A 16781-nucleotide genomic window follows, 5' to 3' on the forward strand; every position below is an offset into this window, starting at 1 on the left:
CATACCATAAATAAATCATCACATTATTCATCTCCTTATTTCTCCATTCAGGAGTTACTTCTTCACTTGTCAAACCATTTCCTTTACTTCACCCAACTCATGGAGATGCCCATTTTATTTACTCAATCCATCATGAATTAAAGCAAAACTACCCACCAAATATTTTCACTGCAATTTCTCTCTCTCTCTCTCAAAAAAAGTGTCTTCTTTCTCTGAAGAGAAGAGAATGTTACTTGACGAATATTTACTGTACAGATACAGGATGCAAAACACTGCTATGCTCTTTGTGTGGCTGTTTGATGTCTGATACAAACATAAGCTGACCCAGGCCCTGGATTATTAAAACCTTGTATCTTATGCCACAGACTGGTCCTCTAATGTTCACATGATGAGAATGAGCATGCAGTATTTTTTCCACTGAACACAGGCTGAATCATGAGTTTCTAAAAATGCATAACCTAATTATGAAAAATCAAATTTTAATCACTGTTATCAAAGAGGATTTCTTCTTGTATTTGTTCCAGTGTTTACATTAAACAGTGATATTGCTTGATGGGGAACTGAATGAGCGCAAGCTCCCACTTTGCCTCAAAATCCAGGCATGAACTATGTCAGTAGTTTCCTAATTAAAAAAATTAGCAGAATTTTTAAATTCCTTAAGGAGAACATGTAGTAAAGGCAATATACTACTTGAGATCAGAAACATTTTGGAAGACGTATTTCTGACAGAATGGTAGAATAGTTTTCCCTGAACATCACTGCTGTTAAAAACAACTGTAAATGTCTGATTTAAAAAATGTTTTATAGAAAACAAACTATGGTTATGGGGGGGGCAGAGATAGCTTGGGAATTTGGGATTGACAGATATACATTACTACATGTGAGGTGGATAAGCAGCGAGAACCTACTGTACAGCACAGGGGACTATATTCAATTTCTTGTAATAAGCTGTAATTGAAAAGAAATTGAAAAAAATGTATGTATGTATGTGTGTGTGTATATATATATATATAACTGAATCATTTTGCTGTAAACCTGACCGTAATCCTTACCCTAACCCTAGAATGGGGTAGAAGAAATAAATTCCAAAGGACTACCCAAGCCGGCAGTGTAGGACCCTTCTCATAAAGCTGGAACCACACACATCTCATCTTTATTGTTTTATCTAGTTCACTGATTCTTTCCTCTGTCCTTTTCTTTCTGTTGTTAAGCCCACTGAGCTTTTTATTTCAGTTACTGTATTTTGAGTCCTAAAATTAACATTTAATTCTTTATATGTCCTTTTTCTTTGCTGGGAATTTCACTTTTTGTTGTTTGAGGCTTCCTAATTTTTTGTTGCAAATATGCTTGTAATTGCCTATTGAATAATTTTTATTATGGCTGCTTTAACATCTTAGATAATTTTCATATCTCTCTCCTCTTGGTGTTGCCATCTGTTGCTTGTCTTACTTTCATTCAGTTTGAGATCTTCCTGGTTCTTGGCTTGACAAGTGATTTTGATTGAAACCTTGTACAAATGAAGAAGTCTGTGAAAGCACTTTCTAAACTGTACATACATTTTTAATAAAGCATTTAAGCAATGTAGGAATTAATCTAAACCTTCAGGGAAAGGTCATACTGTAGTATAAAAAATTTGGAATCTGGAGCCTGACTGAGGTCGATTCTCATACTGATTCTAATATCCACTAGTTGAGTTTCTTGAGTGTGTAGATACCCCTTAAATCTCTGTAAAAATAGGGTAAAATATGTACTTCATGAAGTTTTTTTATTAGCAGTTAAAGAAAAATTATATGTAATGCTTACCATGAAGTAGATGGTGGGCAAATATTAGCTTGCTCTTTTCCCCCAACTTTCTCAGAAATGAAAATAGATTTGTAAAAACATGCGTTCTTCTTTTACTTTAGAGTAGATATGCACTCTGAGACATAGGGATGATATTGTCATCTATAGTAAGAAATATATAGTTGGTCTTCATACCTCCTTTCTGGCTCACAGCTCCAAAATCCCTTGGAATTTCCTAAGCGACGAGAGAGACAAAGGTTTCTTCTGTCATGTTAACAAGGTGACTTTTGGAAAGCTCCTAAGGAGGGAGGTTGATTGTCAGGAGAACTAACCAGTTGATTAGAGGACTGGAACTTTCAGTCCCAGCCTCTGGGAGAAGAGAGGAGAGAGGCTGGAGATCAAGTTCAATCATCAGTGGTCAAGGACTTAATCAATCATGCCTATGCAATGAAGCCACCATGAAAAACCAAAAGGAGAGGAGGGTCCAGAGAGATTTCCAGTCGGGGACATGTGGAAGTGCCCGAGGGTGGCATGCTGGGAGAGGGTGTGGAAGCCCCCTTCCCTTTCCCCACACCTTGCCCTGTGCTTCTCATCCATTCGGCTGTTCCTGAATTATATCCTTTTGTAATAAACCAGCAATCTACTAAGTAAAATGTTTCTCTGAGTTCTGGGAGTGACCCTAGCAAATTAATCAAACCCGAGGAAGGGGTCTTGGGAACCTCTGATTTATTAACCAGTCGGTCAGAAGGACAGATAGCACCCTGGACTTAAGACTAACATCTGAAGTTGGCGGGGTGCAGAGAGCAGTCTTCTTAGGCTGAACCCTTAGCATGTGGAGTCTGATGCTGTCTCCTGGTAGGTCATGTCAGAACTGAGTTGAATTCTAGAACACATAGCTGGGCTCCCAAGAATTGTTTATTGGTGTGGACAAAGCACCTCCACACAGACTGGAACTGGTGCCAGAACCTATTTAATAGATGAAAGCACCATAAATGTGTTCTTCTATATTATTATTATCACTTTAAGTAGTTGTACGGAACAGTAATTATACTTACTACACGTAAAATTATAGCAAATGCATTATCCTTATAACAAAATTTACAAATATGCATATTCACTAGAAGCGAGGAAGTGAGCATGTCTGAGATAAAAGCTTAGGAGGTCGTCAGTATATTTCTGTATGATCAGTGTAGCTGCGTAAACTGACTTATTTAACCCCTACCACTAGAAGAGGGACCAGAAAACAGAACACATGATAGGTCCTAATCTATTGAGTCAATTTGTACACTTACAAAATAAAAATGCCTGGAAACCAAGAGGCTGATCCAGCTTTCTGGTCTTCTGAGAAACATTTTAATGTCCAAAAAGCATGAGCACGATTGAAAAGTGGTTAATTCAGTTTGTGGGGTGAGAGGATGGCCCCGTGCTGGTCTCAGTTGTGTTCCTGGGACGGGCCCTGCCAAGTGTGGGTCCTTGGCTTCAGACAGGTAAGAATTCAAGAGCAAACCACAGTTGAGTAAAAGTGGATTTATTCAGAGGGACACATACTCCATAGACAGAGCACAGGCCATTTAAGAAGGCAAGAGAAAGGCCACAAGGTGTGGGGTTGTTAGTGTTTAATGAGCTGGGTTATTCCATATGCTTACAAGTGGGAGGACTTTCTAACTACTTTGGAGACGGGGTGGGGACTCTCAGAATTGGGGTCGCCCACTTTTTGACCTTTTATGATCAGCCTTGGAACTGTCATGGTGCCTGTGGCTGTGTCATTCACCATGCTAATGTATTACAATGAGCGTATAATGAAGCTCGAGGCCTACTGGGAGTCAGATCTCCTGCCATCTTGGGCCTCAAAGCCTACTGGGGGTTGAATTTTCTGCCACCTTGGTGTTAATTGCTGTGTCTTTCCTTGAATGGCTGTGCCCTGCCCTCTTCCTTCCTGCCTCACCCTGACAGTGAAGATTAAAGACACCATATCAAGTTAATGAAGACCATGTCCCCACATTAGATCATAGCTCTTGGTTAGTGATAATTGTGAGGAAGAAAGTAAAATGCAAGTTTATACCCGAAACACCTCAATCATTGTCTAAGGGTTTCAGCAGTTCTGCAGTCGAAGACATCCTCCATGTTCAGTGGTTTGCTGCATCAGCAGCGTCCTTCCCAGGACATGACAGCAATGGGACACTCAAGCCACTGCTATGTCGTGAAACTAGGGTAGCAAGAGAAAGACAAAGTGAACCCTCAAATTAATAATAATAATAATAATGACAGTGGGAGGTGTTAACCTACTTTAACACCATTAACTATTACTTAGTATCTACTGTACATTCTAATTTTCAAGTGAGAATGGTTTCCTATAGCATAAATACTTTGACAAGATTTTTTTCAATATTGTTTTCTAAAGAAGAAACATTTAATTTCATTCCCAAATGAAAGATCTAGTTCTTGCTGAAATGCACACTTAAAGGCAAATCTTTAGAGAAGGAATTTTGCAGGTGGCCTCTACTACAAATAAAAACACGAAAGGGCCCTCAGAGAAACGTTTGGCCCACAACCCTCTCTTCTATCTCCTCATGCTGAGCTGCCATTTAAGTAACACCTCCGTGGGCGTCAGAAAGGCCACAGCAGGTGTGCTCCCACCAGCTGTTTGTCGGGGTTCAGCATTAGTGCTCCTGGATCTATTACGGCTCCACTGGAGGGCTGGAATTTTATCTTCAGTCACTGTTCTGTAACAAATTGGCTCTTTGGGCTTTTGCTGCAACAGTTGCCTTCTTCCTGGCTTGAGCTCTTCATGGACTGGAACTGCCTTTTTTAAGGTGGGTGTCTGCTTGGCACAGTGGGAGGAGTGAGGCTGTGGGGTAACTTCTGGCGGGGGAGGGTGCTTAGACACTGAATCAAATGACGTAACCACCCTGTTGAGTGATCAAAGGACATCCTCAAACAAACACTAACAGATTATTCCCTTCCACCTAATTTTTGTGGAGCTCTCACTCAGCGCATTACTGACTTGGTAGGAAAAGAGGAAGCAAAGCATTCCCTGCCTCATTTCTTTATGGCCTGGTCTGTCTCATGTCTCCCTCGGTGTCTGCGGGGCTGGAACACACGTCTGAAGACCCCTCTCTTGACAACAACCTGTTGGTAAAGTGTAAGAATTTTTTCAAAACATGTATGATGCTGAAGGAAATATTTTAAGCATTCCCACAATTATAAGATCCTCATTTCCCATAATTAAACCGCACAGTTTGAAACTTTGTGTATTTAGTCAAGCCAACTGGGTTGATATGAGAAGCGTAGTTATTAAAATAATCCGTAACAGTGAGTAACCCGAAAGTTATTTTTAGTTTCCTTCCAGGAAATGTTTTGCCCAGTCCTTACCTATGGTTTCAGTTATCCTAATTATATTTGGTTTAACCTAAACTGAAAAGCACTTCACTTTTTGTGCACATATCAACGGATAGAGAGGGGAGGGCCTCCACACCTCCACACCTGTATGGAGCTCAAGGGGAAAGGTCACAGCTCCTTCCTTTGAGGGATTATCCAGGTGGACCGTTCACACCAGGTTTTAATTTGCCTTAAAAAAAAGAGAGAGAAGGAAAAGCCACAACTGGAATATGTAATTTGATGCCGAGTGAGGTCTTCCAATAAGGGATTCCAACACATTAACTTCAAAATTGTCATTTTCCTTCTCATTTTTAATACTTGTAACAGCATCCAACCAGCAAGTTTTCCTTGGTCACAGTGAAGATGTAAGCTCGGCTGACCTGATTCATCCTTCACCGCTCACATGCACTTTGCCTTTAGAGTCTAGTTCCTGAATACTTCATGCCGTCCCCGTTCTCATTTCCTTTGGCCGCTGTCCCTCCATCCCCTGCTCTCAGCTGAGCTGGATGCTTCCTTCCTCTGGATGCTACGTTGAACATGTGATCACTTCCCTTCACTGCTTTCCTGAGTCAGAGCCCCTGTTCTCTAGGGGCCATATATTCACTTGGATCACAGGTAAATATATAACCGTAGGCTCTCATAACAAATAAACAAGGCTTTGGATTTTTTTTTTTTTTTTTTTTTTTTTTTTTTTTTTTTAGCATTTCCCGATGTCCATGTGGTAAATACAATGGCCAATATCAAGTTCCCAGCTTGAAGTCACTCCTGACTGTGGGGCTGGGAAGAGATGCACCTGATCTGCCCTCCCTGGTCTGCTCCAGTGGCTGGACCACATCATTGTGAGACCAGTTTGACAGAGACGTTTCTAAAATATATTCATAATATATATTCATGCTTTTCTTGAGTTAACAAAGCAACCTGGATATCATTTCATTTCATTTGGGGGCCCTAGGTCTTTATTCTTATGAATGTCAAGCTGTAAGGCAGAAAGTGGTATCTCTAGAGATGATGACATTTAGAGAGACTATTTTTGCCTCTAAACTAAACGACTTAGCAGCTTAACGTGGAAACTAGATAAAATAATTAATACAAAATGCAACAGTATTTTGTTTACTTTTGAAGGGCTTTTTGTCGTTGTCAGCTGACTTTTTAAAATCCAATACTCAAAAGTAGTTTTCATGGTTTATATAGTTGCTTTAGCTGCCTCTGCCCTCATCCTTGACACCGTCTCCCCTCAGTTTGTTTGTTTTTATGACTGTTTCTTTGTGCTCTTATCAAGCCACTATAAATCCATTTTAAGTTATCAGAGAATAAATATTAATAAGTAGGGATACAGGGCGCCCTCAATAAGAAAGGCAGATTTGCTAATAAGTGGTGTTACCTCGGCTTCTCTTTCCTTGCATTTTCTTTGATACCATAAAAGAGAGTGCTATCCGTGCGTCTTCTGACAGAAAAGAAGACGGTTTTTCCCTGTTTGAAAAGTTCACTTTAAAGGTTTTTGTGATGCGCCACAGCTTCAAAACAGGATTGCTTTTCAGAATGAATTGCCTGCAGCTGCTCTTCAGGATTTTTTGGTTTTTTTCCTCAACACATCCATCCTGTTTGGACACTTAAAGAAAACCTGCATATTTACATCACTGATGGGCCAATAAATAAAATGCTGCATTTTTAGGGGAAGGTTCCTGGGAACTAACCAGAGTCCCAAGCAGAGACAAACAGGGGATTGAGAACACAGTGCTGCTTCTCACCTTGCTCTGATTATTTTGTGTTTAAGCCATTTCTGTGCATCCTCCCAGGGGTGAGTGCCGGGAATGGTGCAAATCACTTGATGATCAGGAAATAACCACGAAACGAAGGTGGTTCTGGTGTGGTTGTCTTCGGGTATTGCTCATTTCCCTTCTCCTCCACAGCTGGTTGAAGGGGAATCTTCACCAGGGTCAACTCAGCTCACTGGAGAGAGGACATTTCTTTCTGTCCAAGGAAATTAAAGCTGTTCAGTCATACACCTGCCATGTAACTAGGAAAATACCTAGGGTACCATTTTCATTTCAAATCTGTAGTTTCGTCAGTGTAGTTAATCGTTGGATCATTTTCTTAGAATTACTATTTTATCAGAGTAAAGCTAGAAAAATGCTTGAAATATATAAGATTCGTGTCCAAATACAGCAGGTGGAATTATAAAAATTTTGAGATATAAAATGCAATAAATATCATTTGTACATGATAATGACACTGTTGGCAGTCACTGGACTTTGTGAAATTCATCTGTTTCCTCATAAATGGTTTAAGTGTGTATTTTAATATATTTTAGAATTACTTAAAAATGTAATGCAAATATAATAAACTGAAACATGTCTAAAATTGTTATTGCCACATAATTTTTATTTGGGTATTTAAAAAGGACTGAACCTGATCTAACATGAATTTTCATGTAGGTATACGATCTCAGTAAAATAGGATTCAAAGGGTCTGTTTAACTTAGTTTTAGATCAGGGATGTGAGCTCAAAGTAAGTAAATAAGTACGCTTCATTTTGAAAAAGTGTACCAAGAATGATGAGTTAATATTGTAAAGTGTGATACCCTAAGGCAACCTCCTGGATTTGCTGCTACAGAAAATGGTTTCAGAACTATATGTCTAGCTCCCCTGATAGGCTTCAAATCTGTATATACTTGAAGTCATGATGCTCAAATTTATCTTAGTATATTTGCTCAGAGAAGTTGCATAAAAGAGTACATGAAATGGGTGTCTCAGTCTCAACGACAATGGTGTCCATAAGTGGGGCTGAAATTGACTACCCAGCCTCCTCCAGCTGTGAAACCAAGATTAAAGTGGTCTGATGTGCGTAGGTAAGATGCTCATGGACTCTCTTTGCTTTGTTGTAGCTCTCAGCTTTAGAGAGGCAGATCTTTGACTTCCTTGGCTTCCAGTGGGCGCCCATTCTTGGAAATTTTCTACATATAATAGTCGTCATTTTGGGTTTGTTTGGAACCATTCAGTACAGACCTCGATATATTGTGGTGGTAAGTCTTACTTTTACTGTATCTTTTCATATAAACACTACCAATCTGTGGTGAGAAGAATAAAATAATTTAAGCTGCTCCCTCTGGTATCATGTGCTGTTGCTGCTCTGCCTTCATTACTGAACTCTGTTGAGAGATGATTATCTGTGGGAAAGACTCAGTGATGCTTAAAATGGAAGCAAAGCATCCTGACTCTAAGCGTGAGACGCGTAGTGCAGCTCGCACTGTACCTGAAATCAAGTTTCACGAGGAAATTTAAAATGGGATGTGGATAGAGCAGGGGGACTGGTTGTGGTCTTGATGTCAGATGAGATATAAATGTGCATTAACTGTCATTTTAATGTTGTATTCCATTAACCCTAAAAAGCAACCCTACCTAGCCATAACTGCTTAATAACTGATGGAAATAATATAATTTAATTTTAATTGATTTAGGACATTACAAATGCATGTGCTGAAGGTTATTTAGTGCTCCCCACTGATGTATTATGTACTGTATATCACTAAACATTTTAACATTTTGTTAAGATAAATTTAAAACATTAAGCCCATACTCTAAACTGTGACAGACATGGTCAGCACAGCCTCCGTTGCGGGAAAATTGAATAAGGCATATGCTGTGCTCCACAACTGACTGAGAGTTATTTCCAGTTATTAGTTTTGTTTGCCATAAAAAGAGGGAGCTATTTTAGGCCACATGTACAAAAACATTGTGAGAAATACCACGCATGCGTAAGTAATTGTAATTAGGAGTAACACACTCTAAAATGCTTATTGAGCCTGAAAAAAATAAAATGTTCAGTAGAATTAGTGAATATTTTCTTGCAAAGCAATGACTGCCTCAGCACCCAAAGTAATAAAATACCTAGGAATAAATCTTACCAAGGAGGTGAAAGAATTATACACAGAAAACGATAAACCATTGATTAAGGAAATAAAGAAGACTTTAAAAAATGGAAAGATATCCCATGCTCTTGGATTGGAAGAACCAATATTGTTAAAATGGTCACATGGCCCAGGGCAATCTACAGATTAATGCAATCCCTATCAAATTACCCAGGACATATTTCACAGAACTAGAACAAATCATAATAAAATTTATATGGAACCATCAAAGACCTAGAATTGCCAAAGCATTACTGAAGAGAAAGAAAGAGGCTGGAGGAATAACTCTCCCAGACTTCAGACAATACTATAGAGCTACAGTCATCAAGACAGCATGGTATTGGTACCAAAACAGACATATAGACCAATGCAGAATAGAGAGCCCAGAAATGAACCCACAAACTTTTGGGCAACTAATCTTCAACAAAGGAGGCAAGAATATACAGTGGAATAAAGACAGTCTCTTCAGCAAATGGTGTTGGGAAAACTGGACAGCAGCATGTAAAGCAATGAAGCTAGAACACTCCCTTACACCATACACAAAAATAAATTCAAAATGGATCAAAGACTTAAACATAAGGCTAGATACAATAAACCTCCTAGAAGATAATATAGGCAAAACATTATCTGACATACATCTCAAAAATGTTCTCCTAGAACAGTCTACTCAAGCAATAGAAATAAAAGCAAGAATAAACAAATGGGACCTAATGAAACTTACAAGCTTCTGCACAGCAAAGGAAACCAGAAGTAAAACAAAAAGACAACCTACGGAATGGGAGAAAATTTTTGCAGATGAAACTGACAAAGGCTTGATCTCCAGAATATATAAGCAGCTCATACGACTTAATAAGAAACAACCAAACATCCCAATCCAAAAATGGGCAAAAGACCTAAACAAGTAATTCTCCAAGGAAGAAATACAAATGATCAATAGGCACATGAAAAAATGCTCAATATCACTAATTATCAGAGAAATGCAAATCAAAACTACAATGAGGTATCACCTCACACCAGTCAGAATGGCCATCATTCAAAAATCCACAAACGACAAATGCTGGAGAGGCTGTGGAGAAAGGGGAACCCTCCTACACTGCTGGTGGGAATGCAGTTTGGTGCAGCCACTGTGGAAAACAGTATGGAGATTCCTCAAAAGACTAGGAATAGACTTACCATATGACCCAGGAATCCCGCTCCTGGGCATATACACAGAAAGAACCCTACTTCAGGATGAAACCTGCACCCCAATGTTCATAGCAGCACTATTTACAATAGCCAAGACATGGAAACAGCCTAAATGTCCATCAACGGATGACTGGATAAAGGTGGTATATTTATACAATGGAATACTACTCAGCCATAAAAACTGACAACATAACACCATTTGCAGCAACATGGATGCTCCTGGAGAATGTCATTCTAAGTGAAGTAAGCCAGAAAGAGAAAGAAAAATACCATATGAGATCACTCATATGTGGAATCTAAAAAAAAAAAAAAAGCATAAATACAAAACAGAAACAGACTCACAGACATAGAATACAAACTTGTGGTTGCCAAGGGGGTGGGAAAGGATAGACAGGATTTCAAAATTGTAGAATTGTTAAACAAGATTATACTGTATAGCACAGAGAAATATACGTGAGATCTTATGGTAGCCCACGGAGAAAAAAATGTGACAATATATATATATGTTCATGTATAACCAAAAAATTGTGCTCTACACTGGAATTTGACACAACATTGTAAAATCAATATAAATCAATTAAATCAATAAAAATGTTTATAAATCAATTATAAATAAAAAATGTTAAAAAAAAAAAAAAGCAATGACTGCCTCACTAGGAGGAAAAATGGAGACTTAAAACATACGCCATCTTTCCATTTTGGTTTAATCCAATCACACCATCAAAATGAAAAAGGTTATACATTTTTCTGTAAATGCATCAATTCTCTTTTTGAATCTCAAAATTGGCTTTTTGGTATCTTTCAATATATCACACGGAAGTGGAGGTAACCGGCCCACAGCACATGACTGAACTCAGGCTTGCTGCCCTAGGCACAGGAGGGCGTTTGTGTCACTCGGCTGGTTGCAGGGCTGAACAGCTCGTGCTGCACCTTCTCTGAAAGCAGCCCCTGCTGAGCCACTGCGCGTCCAGGAGAAGGGGGTTTCACAGCGGCGGGCTTGCAGCGTAAGAGACTTTAATGTGCATAATAGCAAACTATTACCGGGTTTTATGTTCCCGTTTGTTGCTATGAACACAGAGCACTTTTACTTCCTGCAGCCTTTTATTTTATGATGTTGCTGTTGTACTGAAACACAAAATGCCAGAAGGCTAGGACACCGATGGCGTCCATGGGATGATGCTGTTGGGACGTATTCAGTCCTGATGTTTCTTCCCTCTGCATGTTAGCTCTGGACCCTCTTCACTCATCTCCTGCCCTCCACAGTCTCCTTCCTGTGCATGGACTGCTGGCTTGATTTCAGCTTCCTCCCGTCCAGCGTGTCCTTTGTACATTTTCTAAATCACTGGCTTAAAACCTTCACTAACTCTTAGCAGGATGAAAATCTAAGAATATTCTTGGTTGAACCCCTGACCAAACTTGAGTCTCACAGTCCCTCCTTCCTGCTTTCCTTCCTTCCTTTCTTCTCTTCCTTTCTCCTTTCTTCCCTTATTTCTTTTTTTCTCCACCTCCTTTCTTCCATTTTTTAAACTTATTTATTCAAGCCTTATTTATTGGGTTTCTACTCTGTACCTGGCATCGTGTTCCACGTGGGGCACACTGCTGAGCAAATACAGACATGTTATTTCCTGCCCTTCTCAGTCCTTGCCTTACAGTCTGGTGAGGACAAGCATGTTTTATCATATAATCATCCGCACAGACGTTACACTGCACCTGTAGCAAGTGTCAAAAAAGAGCACATTGTGCCACGAGATGTGTAATCTGACCCTGCAGGAGTGATTGGGGGGCTGAGACCTGCAGCATGAGTGTGAGCCCCCCAGGGTACAGGGGACCGAAGGGGGGTCCGGGCAGGAAGCACAGCGAGCCCCCAGTGGGATGTAGTAGTTGGCATTCCCTCGCTGAGCACTCACTGAGGACCTGCTCTTCTGTGCCAGGGCTGGATAAACAGCAAAGAAGGTATATTGCCTGCTTTCCGGGAACTCACCATGTAAGGAGTGAGGAGGTGCAGGTTGCTGGGCTCTCCGGAGGTGATGAAACGACAGGGAAAGAGGTTTGGGAAGAAGGTTTGTGCACTTCAGCATCGAGGACCCTCCCCTCCACCTGCTTCTCCAGCCTGTGGCTCTCGCAGCCTCAGCTGGCGTTGTCCCATCCTCTAGCTACGTGCCCTCAGTCCCTCATACTCACCCCATCCCATGTGCTTTAGCAGTTAATCACTGCCTGCTCCTTTGCCTCTGTGTCCTGGGCATGCTTTATAATTTGTTCACATTTATGTCTCTTCTACTAGACAAAGTGTTCTTTGAGCACATGGAATGTAATAGGTCCTCAATAAATACTCATTGTCTTTCTTGTCTAGTTCCCTGCCGGTCCCTGGACTGCTTACGATAGGACCAGTGTCATTCTTTCTCTGGTATCTTTTCCTCACATCCTCCTCTCCCCTCTCCCTCCTGTGTATCGAGGGAGGCAGATTTAGGTCTTTCAGAATCTTCAAAGAAAGATGTCTACAAGACAAACAATCCACGTGTTTGCTCATCTTGACTGTCTCTTGATGCGTATACCAACCAAATCGCCATCATTTTATTTGCTATCTCATTCAAGACCGTCTCCGAGGAAAGGGAGAGAAGGGAAGCAATGAATTATCCATGCCAAACACATCCTTTGGTTTAATCTTCACAAATGTCCTGTGGATGTGTGTTAGCGTCTCTCATTTTATAGGCAAGGTAAGAGTTAAGGAGAGGTTAAGTGACTTGCCCAGGGAACCTAGACAGTAAGTGGCAGAAGTGGATGATACTGTTAGGTTTGTGGAGTTGCTTTACCACCAGCTCGGCTTTGCTTCCACCATCAGATTCCCGATGATGTGGTTCCTTTGTCTGTATAAATTATGATATCGGAACTTTTGGTATTGCTGTTGGATATTATCTTTATCACACCACAAATGGCCCATCCCTGAGTTGTTTTCATGAATGTTTTGGTTTAAAGCCACAGTTGATGGCCTGGAATTAATTCTGATATGAAAATGCCTGCAAATGAATATGGCGTGGATGACATTAATCAAGGGATACCTCCAAGGCAGCAGCTTTTCTATGGCAGTGAGAGAAGACCGGGTCAGAAATCCATACTGACTTTTCACTGAGCAGGGAGAGGGCTTTTTGATTGCAGATTTTTGTCCCCAACTGGCCTGGTTGGTGTTCTTAGTCTTGGCTTCCATTATTGACTGAAAGTCACCAATAATGCCAATTAAATGTAATCCATTTCAAGCTAACAGATATTTTGGAGCATCAAAACACAGATGGTAAGTTACCGCCAATTCTTAGGACAAACAGGGTTTATCACAGCTGACTTTGAAGAACCAATCACCCTTATGAGAACGGTTCAGGTAGAGGACCACACAGAACAAGCTCTCCAACGTCCACAGGCAAACGTCCATCTCCTCAGAGTGGAAATCAAAGCTTACAGACCTGCTCCTGTACTTACCTCTCCTGCACCTCCCGCCCTCCCCACCTTCCTGACTCACGCCAGCCAGCCGTGCTGAGTGATTTGTGTTTTCCGAAGACCACATGCTGCTTCTTGCCACCTTGGTTTGCACACACTGCACCTTCTACCTGCAACACCCTAGTCTCCTTACCCGCTTGGAAAACCCTTAATAATTCTTCAACGGAGTCGGTCACCTTTCAGAGCCTTCCCTGACCAGCCCGCTCCGGGCGCAGTGCCTCTTCCTCTCTGCTCCCTTGGTTCTTGGAGACTCCATCCTGCCTCTCCCCACAGCTGCCATCGTGGCCTCCAGGTCCGCCTGGCTTCACTCAACAGTGTCCTCCTGGAAGGCAGATGCTGCACAGCCAGGGCTGGATTCTAAGTTATCCTGATATGCACGGGCCTTTAAAGGTGCGTAATACTTGATTGAACAAATAATAAATGAATTGAAGGTTCGTAGATGAAACGATCTTACAGAATGGACTGGACAGTGATTTCTTATCTCAGAACTTGTCAACAACAGTTCAGCAAAGTAAACTGGCCTTCCAGCCTTGCTTATCTCCATCTGAACTCTGGGATTTACAGGATGAAATGCATCGTGGATTTTAGTACGCCTGCTCTGCCTACACCTACCCTTAGCTGACTTACTCCTCAACTGATTTTTTTTTTCTAATTAACATAACGTCATGAGCTCCTGCCTCTGTAATTGAGGAGGACCCACTGCAAAGACTGTTAGAAAAATTCACCCAAATCACAAAACGAAAGAGCAGTAATTCCCCTTTGGACACTGTCTCAGCTGATAAAGTACAGATTTGCTATTTCTACATTTATTTTTAGAACACAAAAACAACCTTGTTATATGGAACTCTTTCACTGTTTAAATTTATTTTAACTAAGATACAAGGCGGGATACATTCATTAGGGAACACCAAGTTTAATCATAGCGTTTGAATGCACCTTTTGTGTTTCTTTGGCTGTAGACAAAATGAAGCAGAGTGTGGGCTGGAAATCATATTGAACAGTCATAAAGTACTGCTCTGGAATCAGCTGGTTACTCCCATACATTTTACTCCTATGTCAAATATTTTACAATCTTACTTATGAAGTCCAGAGTAAGATTCTGTCCTAGAATTATTTAAATATTTATTATTTCATGGGTAGTAAGTTAATTTAATCAAGCAGTTTTACATTAATTTAAATGCAGAAGCATTAGCTAACTTGACATTTTTTGGAGTAAAGATTAACTTTGAAATAAAAATTAACTCAAAACCTCCTTTAAAAATTTTTTTAAAGCCAAGTAAGTATGCTAAGTGCACAGGTTAGTTATTCGGACTTTCATACGAATGTTCACATGCAAAGAGCAGCAACTTGCTTTCGTTTGAATTGTTTCACAGGAACATTTTCCGCTGTGTCATCATACGTCTCCCCCCTGAGCCAATGCGCAACGTGGCTATTAAGAGTGTGAGGCTTCCATTCAGTGGTCCCAGATTTAAATCCCCCTGGATGTGAATACAAAACTCCAGAAAATATTAGAACCATGAGTGAGCGAGGAGTCTACCCTTTTTTATGTCTAACATATTGTGCATAATATTGTATCTGATCGATTCACATGTGAATGAATGAATGATTGAATGGCCTTCCTGGCAATTGAAAAACAGACAAGCTCAGAAAGTAAAAATAATTCATGTCATGGACTAATTGCTGAATGAGAAAGAAATAGACTGTAAGAGTTCTAAAGTTCATTTCAATTAAAAACTGCTCAAATAGCCTCACAAAGCTATGAACTGTTCAGGAAGCCACATAGAACACACAAATGTTTGCTCATCTTTAGACCCATTGTCTCAGTAAATTAGGATTTAAAATGTGTGTACTGAACATAAGCAAAGTAGGATAGATAAATAGATTGATAGCTTATAGACGGATAGATGAGAGGTAAATAGATGGATAGATAATTATACAAAGTGATTTTTTTATTTTGCATTGGGAGGGTAAGTCTTCTATACTGCGAGTAAGTCTATGTGGTTATCTGAGCTGGTGGGAGTGCTCTATGATGACCAAAAGGTATTTCTTAAAAATGGAGTGTTATCTCCTTTTCTTTATAGTCTAGTTTCAATTGAACTATAAATTAACTCACATCAGAAAGAAGGCAGGGAGGAGAGCCCATCTCATAACATATGCTGTTCTAATACTTTCTGTCTAGGTAAATTCCTATGGATGTGTTATTTGTGTTGCTAGAAATCCTTTCCTTTTATCTCTATGCAGAGACTTGAGTCTCAGGTACACACTGAGGTGTATAGTTTACATCTCATAACAATCCAAATTTCAGTGATATTTGCTATTTGCTATATTCTTTGTTCTCAACGAACCAATGTGTTAGGATAAAGAAACTTACAGTATTGCTTTAAAACCATGACATTTATAGAATGCATGGCACATTAATAGCAAATACAAAAGACTTCATCATTCCAAAAGCACTGCCAGTTATAGAATACATATGAGTGACATAAATTTTGGGTCAACTGGTAATTTGGTGAATTGGTCATTTGATAAGTTGGAAAATTCGGTGAAGTGCCAAGTTGCAAATTAATCTGTAGTCCTTTTCGTAAGATCTTTGGAAGTGAAGCCTATCATGTGACTCCAAGGACCCCAGCTCTGGAGTCAAACTGTCAGAGTTCCTGTCCCAACTCTGACACTAACTGGGTGATCAAGTGACTAACTCTCTACCTCGGCTTTAGCGTGATGACTGAGGGACGTGATCCTTGTAAAGTGCTTAACACAGGACCTGGAGTGTGGAAAGCCGCAGAGTAGTGACTCGTGTTATTGTTAGGAATCTAGGAGCTGATGGCTGGAGTCTACTCAGCCTGACAATTTTATCTTTGAATGTTTGGAAGTAACACCAAAGGTACAATGGGAGGGATCAGAATACAGTCCAATCACTAGGTCTGTGCTTTTATTTTGAAGGGATACATTTTATTACGTATTTTTATGACTATGGGTTGATTTATATTTCTAAAAGAATACTTACAGGTTTAGGTTCGCGGTCCTAATAATTAATAATCATGTG

The 16781-nt window shown here is 40.1% G+C and overlaps 1 protein-coding gene across 4 annotated transcripts in view; it reads left to right on the forward strand.

The window, feature by feature from the left end:
- NKAIN3 (sodium/potassium transporting ATPase interacting 3) overlaps positions 1-16781 on the forward strand; it is a 409151-nt gene that overhangs the window by 196842 nt on the left and 195528 nt on the right. For all 4 annotated transcript variants that reach the window (XM_074355102.1, XM_074355104.1, XM_074355103.1 and 1 more), the window contains exon 2: positions 8045-8182. In XM_074355102.1, coding sequence (XP_074211203.1) covers positions 8045-8182 — 138 coding nt within the window. The remainder of the gene's footprint in view (positions 1-8044; positions 8183-16781) is intronic.

This window comes from Camelus bactrianus, chromosome 29 (assembly GCF_048773025.1).
Source record: "Camelus bactrianus isolate YW-2024 breed Bactrian camel chromosome 29, ASM4877302v1, whole genome shotgun sequence".
Taxonomy (NCBI): Eukaryota; Metazoa; Chordata; class Mammalia; order Artiodactyla; family Camelidae; genus Camelus; species Camelus bactrianus.